General features: G+C 38.6%; 1 protein-coding gene and 1 non-coding gene across 3 annotated transcripts; one reads left to right on the top strand and one right to left on the bottom strand.

The window, feature by feature from the left end:
* The first annotated feature begins 6,229 nt into the window (after positions 1–6,229).
* LOC118482821 lies at positions 6,230–6,336 on the top strand. The gene has a single exon (XR_004868904.1). It is a non-coding gene; the product is annotated as a small nucleolar RNA R71 (small nucleolar RNA).
* A 5,453-nt stretch (positions 6,337–11,789) lies between these two features.
* On the bottom strand, positions 11,790–16,118 carry LOC110938482 (legumain-like). 2 transcript variants are annotated; one of them, XR_002591434.2, is made up of 6 exons: positions 15,312–16,118; positions 15,097–15,224; positions 14,607–14,692; positions 14,344–14,528; positions 12,683–12,731; positions 11,790–12,595 (listed from the first exon to the last, which is right to left on the bottom strand). XR_002591434.2 is itself a non-coding variant. In XM_022180790.2 (5 exons), the coding sequence occupies exons 2-5, from the start codon at positions 14,607–14,609 to the stop codon at positions 12,527–12,529; spliced, it is 306 nt and encodes a 101-aa protein (XP_022036482.1). In that variant the 5' UTR covers positions 14,610–14,692; positions 15,097–15,273; the 3' UTR covers positions 11,790–12,526. The 2 variants fall into 2 exon arrangements, 1 of the variants encoding a protein (XP_022036482.1); XM_022180790.2 differs by lacking the exon at positions 15,312–16,118 and having other exon boundaries at positions 15,097–15,273.
* Between the last annotated feature and the right edge of the window lie 411 nt (positions 16,119–16,529).

Raw genomic sequence — 16,529 nt, 5'->3', positions numbered from 1 at the left:
TTTTTTTCTAATCAAATGGCTTCATTCGAATCACTTCTGGTATTTTAAATATGAGGTAATGCCCTTCCTAAGTCTACTGCTAATTCAATGAATCACTAGCAATGTTGTAGAAGGCGCTAGGCGCTAGTCGGGCGGTGAGGTACCGCCTAGGGATTAATCGGAATGGACTTTCTATGTATAATTTTACAAATTTATATAGATATAGAGTTAATTTTATACATTTTATATTTGTCGGTTCTAGAACAAATGGAATTTCCATTGAAGTGGCGTATGTGGATAAGGGGGATGTTGGTTTCGGCTAGGTCAGCGATTCTTGTAAACGGGTCGTCTACTTATGAGTTTGGTTGTCAAAAGGGTATTGGGCAAGGTGATCCCGTCTCGCCATTTTTATTTATTATTCTAATGGAGGCTTTTTCTTGTTTAATGAATAGAGGTTCTGAGTCGGGAGCGTTTGATGGCGTGTATCTCCCGAATGGTGGCCCAGTTTTATCACATTTATTATTTGCGGATAATGCTATGTTGATGGGAGAGTGGTCTACCTTCAATTTCGACAATATGAGGCGGATGTTGCGGATTTTCTATTTGTGCTCGGGTCTGAAGATTAACCTTCATAAGTCGGTATTGTATGGTATTGGAATTGATAATGATGAGTTGAAGGATAGAGCGGTTTCTCTTGGTTGCAAAGGGGGAGAAATTCCGTTTACTTATTTGGGAATTAAAGTTGGTACGAATATGAATCGAATAACTAATTGGGAACCGGTGGTTGCCACGTTTAGAAGGCGATTATCGAAATGGAAGGCGAATTCTCTTTCGATTGGAGGACGGATGACTTTGATTAAATCCGTTCTTAATAGTCTTCCTTCTTATTATTTTTCCTTGTTTAAGGCTCCGAAAAAAACTATTAATGAGTTGGAAGGTTTGATGAGAAGGCTTTTGTGGGGTGGGTCAGACAAGGTTAGAAAATTGAGTCGGGTCTCGTGGGAAACGGTTACAAAATCCATTGCGGAAGGGGGTTTGGCAATCGTTAGACTAGAGCTTAAGTTCGCAAACCAACCAAAAGTTTCTGAAATTCAGGTTGTTGTTCTAATCTACTTTATGTATTATTCTACGATATGGTTAATCCATATAATTATTAGAGTTTGAATGTACGTCACTAGGGCTTGAGTGAACCGAATAGAATTAGGGTTTGAATTTCATACGGTGTAATTTGTTTATCCTGCTTTGATTTAGCAGTTTTTTCTTAATGCAGCTCCAACTCATGAATGTTGTTTAATAATGCTATCTATTTGCTGCTTCATTCAATGATGAGTCGTTATGTTGTGTCTGCTTCTTCTGATCTAGCTTGTTTATTGTTCTTTATCCTTAATAATAATCCATATATTTAGGGTTTGAATTAACCGAATGTAGGTAGAGTGTTGTTTGTTTATGCTGCTTTGATGATTTTACAGTCTGTTTAAATGATGAGTTGTGGTGTTCTGTCACTAGGTAGAATTAGTGTTTGTTTGTTTGTTCTCTTGCTTTGATTTAAGCCGTCTCTTTCTAAGTATGTGTTTTCTATTGAATCAACTCATGAATGTTGTTTAATGCTATCTATCAGATTCAGCTGCTTCATTCAATGATGAGTTGTGGTGTTATGTCGTTTCTGCTTCTTCTGCTGCTAATGCCCGTGATGGTTAGTAACACTTGTGTGTCGGAACCGTTGCCTAAAAACAGCACTAGATGGGAACTACTTGAAGCCGTCACCGACCAGATTCACATCGAGGATGGGCTTATGATAAGAACAAAGGAAAGTTATCGTTACTACTTTTGGAATCTAGTAAGTTTCTAATGGGATGCTTGTTATTATAGTATGCCTAAAAATCTAAAAGTATCAATACCTTGTGGTGATGATTTTTTTAACCTGATTCCCTACGGTTCCCACTTTACCATTTATAATTCAAGTAATACTAGTGATTTCAGTTGAGTTTGATCGGTTCAAATTAGTATTTCAGATACAAAAGTTTATCTTATTGACATTTCTTGTGCTCAGTAAAAAATGTACTGATGTGCGTTAGGTGTAATATGTTTTAGATGTATATTTTAAGTCATTTTTTACACTTTTTAGCCAAGTTTTAAATTTATAAACACAGATATTTACTAACACTAAACACACATAAGGGCAAATGCACCCATCATGGACGTAGTATAGTGTTGGTAAGATACCGAGGTCGTCCAAGGACACAAGAGCATTTAGTACCGGTTTATCCTCAACGTCTAATCAAATCAAAATATTAGAAAAAGGTTTTTAAACTAGGAAAATAGAACTAACTAAAATGCTGAAAAGTAAAATAAAAATAAAAACAGATAGACAAGATGAATCACTTGGATCCGACTCGTGTGTAGTGTAACCTTTGATTATTTTCGCACTTTTGCACTTGTTTAAGAGATTATTTTAGTTATTGTAGTAGGCCCCTCTTTTGAAGGTGACGTTACCCTCAACCCAGTAGTTTCAGTCAGGATACAATCCTAAAGGGTCGGATTATTGAAAGATAATTAATTAAGTTATTAATGCATAATGTGGTAGGCCCCTCTTTTGAAGGCGACGTTACCCTCGGCTAAGTAGTCTGAGTCAGCAGGGATACAGTCCTAAGTAGTCGGGTTAAAGTTTTAATAGTAGTTTAACTTATGAGGGGATCAAAGAGTTTGGACCCCCGCCATCCAATACCGTTGGGTATTGAAGGAGGTACTACTAAATTTGACCCAGGTCCTTTGCAGGATCTATACACTGAACAATGGCAAGACTCTTACCAAACTGTTCCCTTAACCCACGACCAGGTAGCCAACATACCTCCATATAGACCGTGGAGATATGAATGGTGAAAACCTTTTATTTTATATAGACAGTAAAATAATCCAAGACACCACGGACAAACGATAAGGAAGAATCACCTTCAACATAAGAAACTAGTAATTAAAGTCATTAATACAAAACCAATTAAAAAGTGCAAAAGATTAAAAATAAAAAGTATTACACTAAACCCTTGTCTTCACCAAGTGATGTAAGAGACTTAGGCAAACATGACCTTTGATTGTCAAGAACTCTTACGATCAATCTTGGATCCCGAGATAACTCACACACTCTATGATGGACAATGGATGATGGTGGTGGATGATGGTGTTGTGATGGTGGTGGGTGGTGGGTGAAGTGTGAGAGAGGTGGTATGCCAAGAGATGAGTTGCAAGAGCTCCAAGCACTCCTATTTATAGGCTGAACAGAAGCTCGGGCACGGCCCCGTGTCCGCTGGACACGGCCCCGTGTCCATCCTCCTCTCTTTCTTCATTAAATGCAGTTTGTCTGCATTAGTTGACCACGCCCCCGTGTCCGCTGGGCACGACCCCGTGTGCAGAAGCATATCTGTACTATCAAGATTTGCCTTGATTCCGTGAATCTTATAGTTGACCACGGCCCCGTGCCCGCTGAGCACAGCCCCGTGGTGGGCGACGGAAGCTTCTACCACTTTGTCCTTTCTGCTGACACTTGGGCACGCCCCTGTGCTCGCTGAGCACGGGCGTGTTCAGGCTTCTGTCTTCTTGTTTTGCTTGGGAAGATGCAGTCAGGAGGTCGGGCATGCCACGTTTTGTTCCTTTTCTTGTATTTATGTTAGATTTAGCTGTCTTTTTGCTTCTTTTGTTCATTTGAGCTCATTTAATCCTGAAAATACAAAAGGAAGACAAAAGCACACTTTTTCCAACATTAGTACTAAAAAAGGGTTAGTTTTATGCCACAATTGATGTAATTTATATGTTGCATTTTGTGCACATCATGTGATCAAGTATGTATAATCAAATTTTAACTAAGCTTGTCATGCCGTTTCATAATTTTCTTATGCTGGTTCTTTTTATCACGACGCTATCGGTTGTAAACTTGTAAAAATATACCCTTTTTAGAACTTGAAATTCCCAACTTAAACTTAGACAAGTAAAAAAATGAAATTTTTTTGAAAAAATAAGGGGTGATTAGCGGTTACAATAGAGTTTTGTGTAAGGCTTGTTAATTAGGACTTGCAAGATTCAAAGTTTTAGTACCCCCTCACACTTAAATTACACATTGTCCTCAATGTGTCCCGAAAATAAGTTTTTAGGTTGATTGAATGTGTAAAAGGGTGTTAAAAGTAAAACTTTATGTTACTGGCACTCTGGACACGGCCCCGTGGTGACCGGGCACGGCCCCGTGTTCAGGTGCCAGTGACAAAATTTAGTAAAGAGAAACAGAAGCCTGGACACGGGGGCGTGTTCAATGAACACGACCCGTGTCCAGTTACCTGAACTGGGCGTTTTCTGCAGATTGTGCAGCACGGGGCCGTGTCGGGCGGACACGGCCCGTGCTGCACTTGCTGTAATGAAGAAATTTTTGTCGGATGGCCCTGTTTTCGTGCATGGGGTGATGTTTCTCGTTTCCCTTGTTATCCTTTACCATCCTGAGTGTGTTTTATTCCTGCAAATTAAAATCAAACTAAAAATTAATCTAAGCTAAACTAAGGATAGTTCCGCGGAATGCCTCCGTGGTGCGCCACGTTTATAAGGGCCCTTGGCTAGACCCAAAGTGAGGTCATATATTTTCCGAGCGGGATGTTTTGCATCCCATGTTGCACCGTCGGAGAGCATCATCCAAACTCGAATCAATGACCTTCATGTAATTGACCGGGTCATCGTCCTCTACTCTCTTCCCAACCCCAAACTTCACTTCCTTATCCCCAGACTTCAAAGTAAGTGTTCCGTCATTCATGTCTACCACTGCTTGCGCGGTGGCTAGAAATGGCCTCCCTAGTATGAGGGGGACTTCGGTGTCCTCTTCCATATCTAGTATGATAAAGTCGGCCTGGTAGACGAAATTGTCGACTTTAACCAATAGATTTTCAGCGACACCTTGCGGTTATTTGACGGATCTGTCGGCAAGTTGTATACTCATCTTGGTAGGGCTTGTTTTTCCTAGGCTGAGTCGTTTGAACATTGATGCAGGCATGAGGTTAATGCTAGCCCCAAGGTCGGCTAGTGTATTACGAACGGGGGATTCCCCGATCGAGGAAGGAATTGTGAAACTTCCAGGATCAATTTATTTTGTGGGAGTTTGTTGAGTACGAGGGCGGAGCATTCTTCGCCTAAGTTAATTAATTGCAATGATTCAATTTTCCTTTTATGAGTGAGGAAGTCCCTCATGAATTTTGAGTATTTAGGCATTTGAGTTAGGACTTCGATAAAAGGAATATTAACATGCAATTGTTTTAGTAGATTTTCGAATTTTGCGAATTGCTCATTGGTCTTTTGACGAATTAACCTACCGGGGTATGGAACCGGAGGAGCCTTGGTAGGCTCTTGAATTAGAGGAGAAGCCTTCTCTTGTTGGGGCGGTGTTGTGCTTCCCTCAGTTGGCGGTGGTGGAGCTTCTTCGGAACCCACGGTACTGTTTCTTAATGTTATGAGATGGACTTGTGCTTTTCGGTTTGTTTCGGTATTACTTGGTAACGCGCCTTGTGGTCTCTCGGAGAAATTTTGAGCTAATTGATTTATTTGTTTTTCAATATTTTGTATACTAGCTTGTTGATTTCTAAAATTCGATTCCAATTGTTGAAATCGATCCGAGTTTTTCTTTTCAGTGTCGGAGATGAGGCGAGATACCGTATCTTCAAGCCTTTCTCGTCCACCTTGTTGTTGAGGGAAATTTTGTGACTCATTTCTTGGTTGTTGAAAGTTTGTTTGTTGGTTTAGGTTTTGTTGGTTGCTACTATTGTCGGGTTCTCTCCAACCAAGGTTAGGGTGGTTACGCCATCCTTGGTTGTAGGTACCCGTTGGAGGACCCGATGGCCTAGGTCTATTATCAATGTAGTTTACCGACTCTGGTTGATCATCTGTTTCTTTCATACAACTCCAATTTTCATGTGGCCCACCACACCCTTCACAAGCCATAACCGAGACCGTTTTTGTCATTTCTAACTTTTTTATTTTTGAAGAGAGAGCCTCGATTTGGGCTTGTAAAGAAGTGCTTTCATCAACCTTATGGGCGCCCGGGGCAATAGATTTATTGCCTCGGGGAGTGTGCCACTGAAAATTGGTTTGAGCAATTTCCTCAATTTGATTGTATATTTCATGTGGGCGGCGATTACCTAAAAGTCCCCCGGAGGTAGAGTCAAGTGTTTGTTTTGTGTGTGGCAACAACCAATTGTAGAAAGTGGATACTTGTTACCATACCGCAAGACCGTGATGAGGACACTTTCGCAATAACTCCTTGAATCTTTCCCAAGTTTCATATAAGGATTCCCCATTCTCTTGTGAATATGTATTAATTTCAGTCACTAATTTAGCCGTTTTAGCGGGAGGGAAATACTTATATAGAAACTTTTGGGCTAGTTCATCCCAGGTATTTACCGAACCAACTGTGAGGGCGTTGAGCCAAGCTTTTGCTCGGTCTTTTAGTGAAAATGGAAACATTCGAAGGCGGATGGCGTCATTTGATGCTCCATTGATCCGAAAGGTATCACATATTTCTAAGAAATTAGTAATATGTAGATGGGGATCCTCGTCCGCAAGCCTATGGAAGGTTGCGGAGTTTTGAAGCATTTGTATCAATTGTGGCCGAAGTTCGAAGTTGTTAGCTTCAACATTCGGTGCATTGATAGCCGCGCCGAGATTACCCACGGTGGGTCGTAGGTAATCCATTAGGGTACGTTGGTCCGCCATTGGAAGTGGGTCCCCCGAAACCTTCTCTTGGTTTTTAGCTTTAAGTCTTTTTCTGAGAAATCATTCGGGTTCTTCTAGAGGTTGTTTTATGTCTCTACTAGAACTGGAGCTCATACACTACGTAGAAAGTTCAGATGTGGTGTCTGGTTCCAAGTCCTGCAATAAAAACTGAAAAGAATGTTGGTCAGGAAGTTCACCACGGCCCCGTGCTCAGTGAACACGGCTCGTGGTCAGAGATACAGTGATTGTTTTCCGGATCCCTGTTACTGTTGGACACGGCCCTGTGCTGCACCGACACGGCCCCGTGCTCAGCTCTCTGTAACTCGGAAAATAAAAACTGTCAGTGACACTGCTGGGCACGGCCCGTGTTCGACCAGGCACGGCCCGTGCTGAGCTCTGCAGAAGCTGAAAAATTAAGAAAATCCTAAAAAAAATAAAAATAAAATAGAAAAAATGATTAGGCCGTTGATTCCTAACTTTTCTTAAAACCCTTGTGTCCCCAGCAGCGACGCTAAAAACTTGATGTGCGTTAGGTGTAATATGTTTTAGATGTATATTTGAAGTCCTTTTTACACTTTTTAGCCAAGTTTTAAATTTATAAACACGATATTTACTAACACTAAGCATACATATGGGCAAGTGCACCCATCGTGGACGTAGTATAGTGTTGGTAAGATACCGAGGTCATCCAAGGACACAAGAGCTTTTAGTACCGGTTTATCCTCAACGTCTAATCAAATCAAAATGTTAGAAAAAGGTTTTTAAACTAGGAAAATAAAACTAACTAAAATGCTGAAAAGTAAAATAAAAATAAAAACAGATAGACAAGATGAATCACTTGGATCCGACTCGTGTGTAGTGTAACCTTTGATTATTTTCGCACTTTTGCACTTGTTTAAGAGATTATTTTAGTTATTGTAGTAGGCCCCTCTTTTGAAGGTGACGTTACCCTCAACCCAGTAGTTTCAGTCAGCAAGGATACAATCCTAAAGGGTCGGATTATTGAAAGATAATTAATTAAGTTATTAATGCATAATGTGGTAGGCCCCTCTTTTGAATGCGACGTTACCCTCGGCTAAGTAGTCTGAGTCAGCAGGGATACAGTCCTAAGTAGTCGGGTTAAAGTTTTAATAGTAGTTTAACTTATGAGGGGATCAAAGAGTGTGTTCCCCCGCCATCCAATACAGTTGGGTATTGAAAGGGGTCCTACTAAATTTGACCCAGGTCCTTTGCAGGATCTATACACTGAACAATGGCAAGACTCTTACCAAACTGTTCCCTTAACCCACGACCAGGTAGCCAACATACCTCCATATAGACCGTGGAGATATGAATGGTGAAAATCTTTTATTTTATATAGACAGTAAACTAATGCCAAGACACCACGGACAAACGATAAGGAAGAATCACCTTCAACATAAGAAACTAGTAATTAAATTCATTAATACAAAACCAATTAAAAAGTGCAAAAGATTAAAAATAAAAAGTATTACACTAAACACTTGTCTTCACCAAGTGATGTAAGAGACTTAGGCAAACATGGCCTTTGATTGTCAAGAACTCTTACGATCAATCTTGGATCCCGAGACAACTCACACACTCTATGATGGACAATGGATGATGGTGGTGGATGATGGTGTTGTGGTGGTGGGGGGTGGTGGGTGAAGTGTGAGAGAGGTGGTGTGCCAAGGGATGAGTTGCAAGAGCTCCAAGCACTCCTATTTATAGGCTAAACAGAAGCTCGGGCACGGCCCCGTGTCCATCCTCCTCTCTTTCTTCATTAAATGCAGTTTGTCTGCATTAGTTAACCACGCCCCCGTGTCCGCTGAGCACGACCCCGTGTGCAGAAGCATATTTGTACTATCAAGATTTGCCTTGATTCCGCGAATCTTATAGTTGAACACAACCCCGTGGTGGGCGATGGAAGCTTCTATCACTTTGTCTTTTCTGCTGACACTTGGGAACGCCCCCGTGCTCGCTAAGCACGGGGCGTGTTCAGGCTTCTGTCTTCTTGTTTTGCTTGGGAAGATGCTGTCGGGAGGTCGGGCATGCCACGTTTTGTTCTTTTTCTTGTATTTATGTTAGATTTAGCTGTCTTTTTGCTTCTTTTGTTCATTTGAGCTCATTTAATCCTAAAAATACAAAAAGAAGACAAAAACACACTTTTTCCAACATTAGTACTAAAAAAGGGTTAGTTTTATGCCACAATTGATGTAATTTATATGTTGCATTTTGTGCACATCATGTACCCAGATCACGAAGGCTTGAAATTGTTAACAAGATGAGCGAGAGTTTGAAAGAAGTATCATTCCACGATAGTAAGCTTGATATGGTTGGGTTGATTTTATTTGGACCAGACAAGGGTCGGTCATTCCTGCGTATTAGACATGATAAGCGACTTGAACTTGTGAATGTGTTGGGTTACATCCAATGTGTCCGAACTCTAGTAAGTTCAACTTCATATAATGTAAATTATGTCTTTCTCCACTCTTATATAATATGACAGTTACCCTTGCTAAATGACTTTGGTTTTCATTGTAGGATGACTTATTTGAAAAGCATTGTGGTCCATCCTATTTTAGGGGCCTGAGGTATACACGTTCCAGAGCAAACCTGTGCTCTTTGGCAACCAAGGAGGCGATCCAGGAAGCAGTGATTCTTACTTGCGACGTGAACTTCATCGAGCCTGGTACGTACTAATTATAGTATTTTGATTTCACTATTCTAATGGCTTGTCCACTTAACTCACTTTGTGATAGATACTGAAAATCTTATTAAATTGAAACAAGAACAAACACGATAGTTGGCCCGATTCGAGAGGGGCTAGTCTCCTAAATTCTGATCAGAGATCACAATACAAACAAATTATCCCAGACACCTTATTCACCTTAAACAACTTATTTAGAGGGTGTTTGGGGTTGAGTTTTGAAGGAGATTTTTAGATTATTGAGTTTTAAAATCGTAAATAATCAGTTTTGAGTGTTTGGGTAAAAAAAATAAAAAAAAAAATTGATTAGTTGCGTTTAGAAAGTTACAAAACGCAGTTTTCCAAAAGCAGCCCCCCCTACTGCAACAAAACGCAGGTTTCTAAAAATTGATTATTTGCGTTTAGAAAAGGATTTTCACTTGTTTATTTTTTTACAATATATATTTGCCAAACACTCAAATAGTTGATTATCTTATTATTGTGATATCAAGCAACATAATCAAATCTAAACACTACCTTTCAACATCACGTTTTGTTACAGTTAATTATCTGATTCTGATTATTCAAAACGCATAATCTATTTTCAAAACTCAACCCCAAACACCCTCTTAAAGACACAAGATACTAAGTAACTGCCCATTAACATGTCCCCACATTACATCAGTTTCCCCCTTGATTAAAGTTGCAGTTAATTGGGTCTTTTGACTGGGTCAGAACTACAATTAATTGAGCCATTTGACTGCAGTTAGTTGGGTCATTTGACTGGGTCATGGGGCTAGGATCATCAACAGGAAATGGGTTAACTTGATCCGTTAGGTCAGTTGGATATGTATCAATACATCCCACCCAGAAAACCGACTTGTCCTCAAGTCGATTTGACGAAAATTGATCCGTCCAAATCATTAGTTGTTCCTTGAACGGTTCGATGGAAAGATGGTGGCAAGTAGCAAAGTTGTGAGCTTCTTGCTGGCCGGTGTCGGAAATAAAACTTTGTGCCATCCCATATTGATTTGGCAGGTCATTGCGACACCCGGTTGAAGTTGGTGATGATGCGTTTGGTGATACAGGAGTTGTTGGAAAGTATGTCCCTTGTATGGGCGTGGTTGTAAAGAACATGGGAAAGGGTACTCGTAGAACCGGTGTGATTGTCGGTGATGGTTGATATTTGTTTGAGGGCGCAGTGAGGCACAGAGGGTCATCCTCGGCTTCCTTGGTTAACTGTGTTTGTCTTGCTAGCCAAGCTTCCCTAATCGCTGCAATATCATCCTTCAGAGATAACAAGGAATCGAGTTTTTCTAAAATGATCTCCAATTGCTCAGTGATTGAATCATAAAAATTTCGTTGCCTTCAATCTGGTTGCTCCGAGTCTGCACCATCAGGTCTCCCGGCAATGGAACCAAATGATAGATACTGAAAATCTTATTAAATTGAAACAAGAACAAACACGATAGTTGGCCTGATTAGAGAGGGGCTAGTCTCCTAAATTCTGATCAGAGATCACAATACAAACAAAATATCCCAGACACCTTATTTTCACCTTAAACAACTTATTTAAAGACACAAGATACTAAGTAACTGCCCATTAACATGTCCCCGCATTACATCAGTTTCCCCTTTAATTAAAGTTGCAGTTAATTGAGTCTTTTGACTGGGTCAGAACTACAATTAATTGAGCCATTTGACTGCAATTAGTTGGGTGATTTAACTAGGTCATGGGTCTAGGATCATCAACAGGAAATGGGTTAATTTGACCCGTTAGGTCAGTTGGATATGTATCACTTTATACAAGTAAAATGTGGTTAATCATGAATATGTCTACGTTGTTGGAAGATGATAAACCATAGTTTATTTAAAGTCATTAATGATAAATTAGAGCCCCAATGTATAATTAAAAGGCAAATAATAAAGGTATAGCGATAAAGCAAAGTATAAATGCATAGTACTACAATGATGTAGTAGAGTATAAACGTATAGTAATAAATCAAGGTATAGTGATTTAGCATATTCCAAAGTTATAGTGATAAAGAACTGGGTATAGAAATAAATTTGGAAAAATGTTATGAAACGTATTAAGTTTTGTATGAGAATGGTTATAGAGAATGTGACATGTACATTCTGAACTTCTAAGATTGACACTGATTCTTGACATTTTATAGAAGAATTTGATGATGAATTAAAAGTACAAACAAATATAACTTGAAGGAAATTTATATCGTTAAATATGTAACAAAATCTATCTTAAATTTGAAATGTATGGTAGGTAGCTAGTTTTAAATATCCAATTCATCTTGTGTCTCTCGGTCAAGAAACCCTACTGCATATTTATCAACTGGCCAAAGTTGATCCTGAAAAGACCAAATCTCATCCCTCTCACAATATAGCTCCTCCTCGTCAACCTAAACCACATTCACAACCTTTTATTTTAATCGGATCGACCTGTTTGTATCTGGGTCAGAGCTGGAACATACAAGAAAAGCATAACTTATGAAGGTTTGGTACTTCTAGCACCTACACTCATATCGCATTGCTGATATATGCCTACAACTATAACTTGTAATTCAGAAAATGTGAGACAACAACCTAATCGACAAACCTACCTGCTACTTGCTACTGGCTGACCTACAAAACTGTAGCTGATATTCCAGCAAATAATCCTACAACTACAACTTGTGGGTCCAAAAATGAGAAAGAATAACCAACGCACCCGGTCAACAAACCTACCTGCTGCTGACCTACAAAGACTAAGCTATAAATGATGCGTACTTAACTAATGACCCAACCAAACCATCTTGCCACCTTTACACGAACACCATTTCTCATACACATCAAGTACAATCAGACTATCAACAAACTGCCCAATGACTCAAAACATATCTAGTTATAGCAGACATGCAAACAGTTAGAAACCCACCAATACTATAGATCGAATTTGCACATCAGGATACCAATGTTGTTTAAAACCCAAAAACTAATCTAACATTGAGACCATAAAAGTCACTCAAGCCTAAAATTATAATATGTTTCTTATGAATAGACAAAACCAACCTTCGCCATTTTAAGCAGGCTCGTTTGTATCATACCCTTGATACAAACTGAGTGTAAGATCTAAAATATTTTTTGCCCATATTGCATGGCAGTTGAAGGCTTTCTTGGAGAAGCAAGACTAAACTTAACCTATAAAACAAGTGTGTAACAGTATTAACGATCACATTGAATTGAAAGACACAAAACACTAACTATGTACAAGATTTAGCCTCTAACCTTGTGATATTGTTGTTGAAGGGTCCTTTTACTTCTGTTGTATTTATCGCTGTGAGTATTAAACAAAAATTACGACGATGTTTGTGATTGTAGCTTTCAGTTTAGCTTTTAACCAATGCAATTAATACTATAAAATATCAGATATCGGTCAAGGAACGGTATTTGAGATATAGGTTGTCTCGGTGAGATATCGGTGGGATCTCGGTAATTAATATAATGTCGAATTTATATATAGCAATTTAAGACCAATATATCAGTTATATATCGGTCAAATATCGGTGATATATATATCGGTTAGGGGTGTTCATCGGTTCGGTTTATGGTTTATTTGGTTCGGTTTTCAAAATTTTATACCCCAAACCAAACCAAATTAAGAATAAGCAAACCGAACCAAACCAAATTCAATTCGGTTTGGTTTCAGTTAGAAACCAAATTGTACCTAAGTACTTTTTTCCTAGTTTATGTTTGTTTTCTAACTTCCGAACATCAAACCATCAACGAATTTAAACCTAACAATATATAAATAAAAGACATAGCGAAATAAAACAAACATATCCATTAAATAGTCGTACACACAACCACAAAGTTAAAACTTCAGAACATAGATCATTGAAACTGTAAAATAGTCAACAAGTCTAATGGCACAAAATATAAATAATCTTCAAACCGTGGGGATACATATAAGATAGTAGACTTAGTATTTTAGGCTAATAAATTGTATATAGTTTATTAAACATTATTATTTGAATTCAGTAATTAATTTAAATTAACAGTTTATTCGGTTATCCAAATAAATCGAATAAACCAAATTAAAAAATATGGATCCAAAATACGAACCAAAAACCATATTCACAATTCGGTTTCAATTAGAAACCAAACCAAAAACCGAATTCGTTGTTCGGATTGGTTTATTCGGTTACGGTTATGGTTCGGTTTACGGTTTTTATTTTGGTTACGGTATTTTCTGAACACCCCTAATATCGGTTATATCGGTCAATATCGTCAATAATATCGAAACCGATATTTGACACCGATATTTTACTAGGGGACCGATATAACCAATATATCACTAATATTAACTGCATAGCTTTTAACATAGGGAAATTGGCCTGTAATAATCTCATCTAGACCTTATTGGCCATTAATAATTCCACCTCAGAATATTCCCCCCACCAGTCCCACCTTTCACCTATTTTTCCTACAATGGTCCCTCGTTAAAAAACCTTAACGGAGTTAAGCTTTTTTCCAAATTACAAACAGATTTTTTAGGGCTTTTGATTAGAACGATGATACGAGTCCATTGATGTAAAACTTGCCTCGAAATGGTGCTCCAAACGATGAAAACCACGCTTCAATTCGGGTGTTTAAATTTCCAATTAACTAAAATCAAGTCACTTGGAGCACCGTTTCGAGGCAAGTTTTACATCAATGGACTTGTATCGTCATTCTGATCAAAAGCCCTAAAAAATATTTTTGCAATTTGGAAAAAAGCTTAACTCCGTTAAGTTTTTTTAACGGGGGACCATTGTAGGAAAAATAGGTGAAATGTGGGACTGGTGGGGGGAATATTCTGAGATGGGATTATTAATGGCCAATAAGGTCTAGGTGGGATTATTACAGACCAATTCCCCTTTAACATATCAAACTGTATGAAGATATACCTGTCTTTGGTCCAGGCAACTCCAAACTGAGTGCTGAAATGGGTATTTTGTTCATCTGACTTCATAACCTTAGAAGAAACTTCATCAGGAAGACAGGAGGTCATTATGTAGACGTTTATCCTCCTGTACCTAGTGTCGTAATCCGAGAACATGCTTCCGCTATGACAAGCAGATACATATAGAACCTACAATAATTAACAATTTATTTGTTAAAAAATATGATTAAAGATTTATTATTTGAGGAATAATTTAAATAAGATTACCATGGATTGGTACTTTCTACTGATATAATTTTGTGAAATGATTTCAAATAGCTTCTCTTTGGTAAGCACTTCCCTTTCACTGATAACTACAGAAAACCATATAATATAAAGATAGAAACTTGAGAAATTTTTAGCACTAACTATTTTAAACAAAAAGTTTTTGGCACTTGCTAACGAGACCATCATCTCCATGGGCAGAGATGAAAAGAAAGACTCTGTCATTCGGGTTGGGTGATATAACTCGTCCGCTTCCACCATTTAGTATACACATCATGTTCAATCAGACCATCAACAAATTGCCCAATGACTCAAAACATATCCAGTTATAGCAGACATGCAAACAGTTAGAAACACACCAATACTATAGATAGAATTTGCACATCAGGATACCAATGTTGTTTAAAACCCAAATACTGATCTAACATTGAGACCATACAAGTCACTCGAGCCCAAAAGAATAATATGTTTCTTATGAATAGACAAAACCAACCTTCGCCATTTTAAGCAGGCTCGTTTGTAGCATACCCTTGATACAAACTGAGTGTAAGATCTGAAATATTTCTTTGCCCATAGCATGGCAGTTGAAGTCTTTCTTGGAGAAGCAAAACTAAACTTAACCTATAAAACAAATGTGTAACAGTATTAACAATCACATTGAATTGAAAGACACAAAACACTAACTATGTACAAGATTTAGCCTCTAACCTTGTGATATTGTTGTTGAAGGGTCCTAAGACTTCTGTTGTATTTATCGCTGTGAGTATTAAACAAAAATTACGATGATGTTTGTATGTAATTGTAGCTTTCAGTTTAGCTTTTAACCTATGCAGTTAATACGGTAAAATATCGGATATCGGTCAAGGATCGATATTTGAGATATAGGTTATCTCGGTGAGATATCAGTGGGATCTCGGTAATTTTAATATAATGCCGAATTTATATATATAGCAATCTAACACCAATATATATCAGTGATATATCGGTCTAATATCGGCGATGGAGCAAAAAATTTAGGTCTCGGGCGACGAAAGAAATTGGACCTAAAATTATGGTTAAGGGTAAATGAATTACAAAAATAAAAACTTAGTGATGGAGCAAAGAGTCGAACTTGAGACCTTTACATTATTTTGAGATGATTTTTGCCACTACACCACCAATACTTTTTGCATAATAAACGGATAAATATACTAAATATATAATTTAATAAATATATACAAGCTTATAAAGACTTTTCGGGCCCTTTGAAATTTTGGGCCTCGGGCGTCAGCACGGGTTTGCCGGGCCCAGAGCCGGCCCTGCTGCTGGTGTAGTCCCACATGAGCTCGTGACGTTAGCAGCTCAGAGGGGAAGCAGCTTAGGCTTGTGGCTTGTGTTCTTGAGAGAGAGTATATGATTCTAGAGAGAGAATGAGATTCTAGACAGAGTTGTGTTCTTGAGAGAGGGTATGTGATTCTAGAGAGAGAATGAGATTTTAGACAGAGAATGAGATTCTATAGAGAGAGAGAGAGTAAATGGCTGGAATGTTTAAGCCAAAGTGGATGATTGAAGTAAAGGGTGGAGCCTCTATTTATAGGCATGTTACCTTTTAACCCTAATGGGCTTGGTTGTGATGGGCCAGGCTGGCCCACTAGGCTTGTTCTCCTGTTTGGGCTCTTAAGCTCCCGACAGGAAGCTCCCAGCTTCCTTCCTGCTTCCCGGCTTTGCTGAGTGGGAGCCTCAGGGCACCCACATCATCAGTATATATAATCTACATCAAACATAAGACTCCAAATCATACATGATGATTGACAAATTGAGTAAAGTAAACATTAAAACAACATCGTTTTGATGCACGACAACCTGAGTAACAAATCAAATCAAATATGTGTGAAACAGCTTTTAAAAAATTATCGCCAACAAATCGAGTGAAATGAACATGAAAAT

This window comes from Helianthus annuus, chromosome 1, assembly GCF_002127325.2.
Source record: "Helianthus annuus cultivar XRQ/B chromosome 1, HanXRQr2.0-SUNRISE, whole genome shotgun sequence".
In the NCBI taxonomy this organism is placed as follows: domain Eukaryota; kingdom Viridiplantae; phylum Streptophyta; class Magnoliopsida; order Asterales; family Asteraceae; genus Helianthus; species Helianthus annuus.
This window is presented reverse-complemented; position numbering and strand designations above follow the sequence as displayed.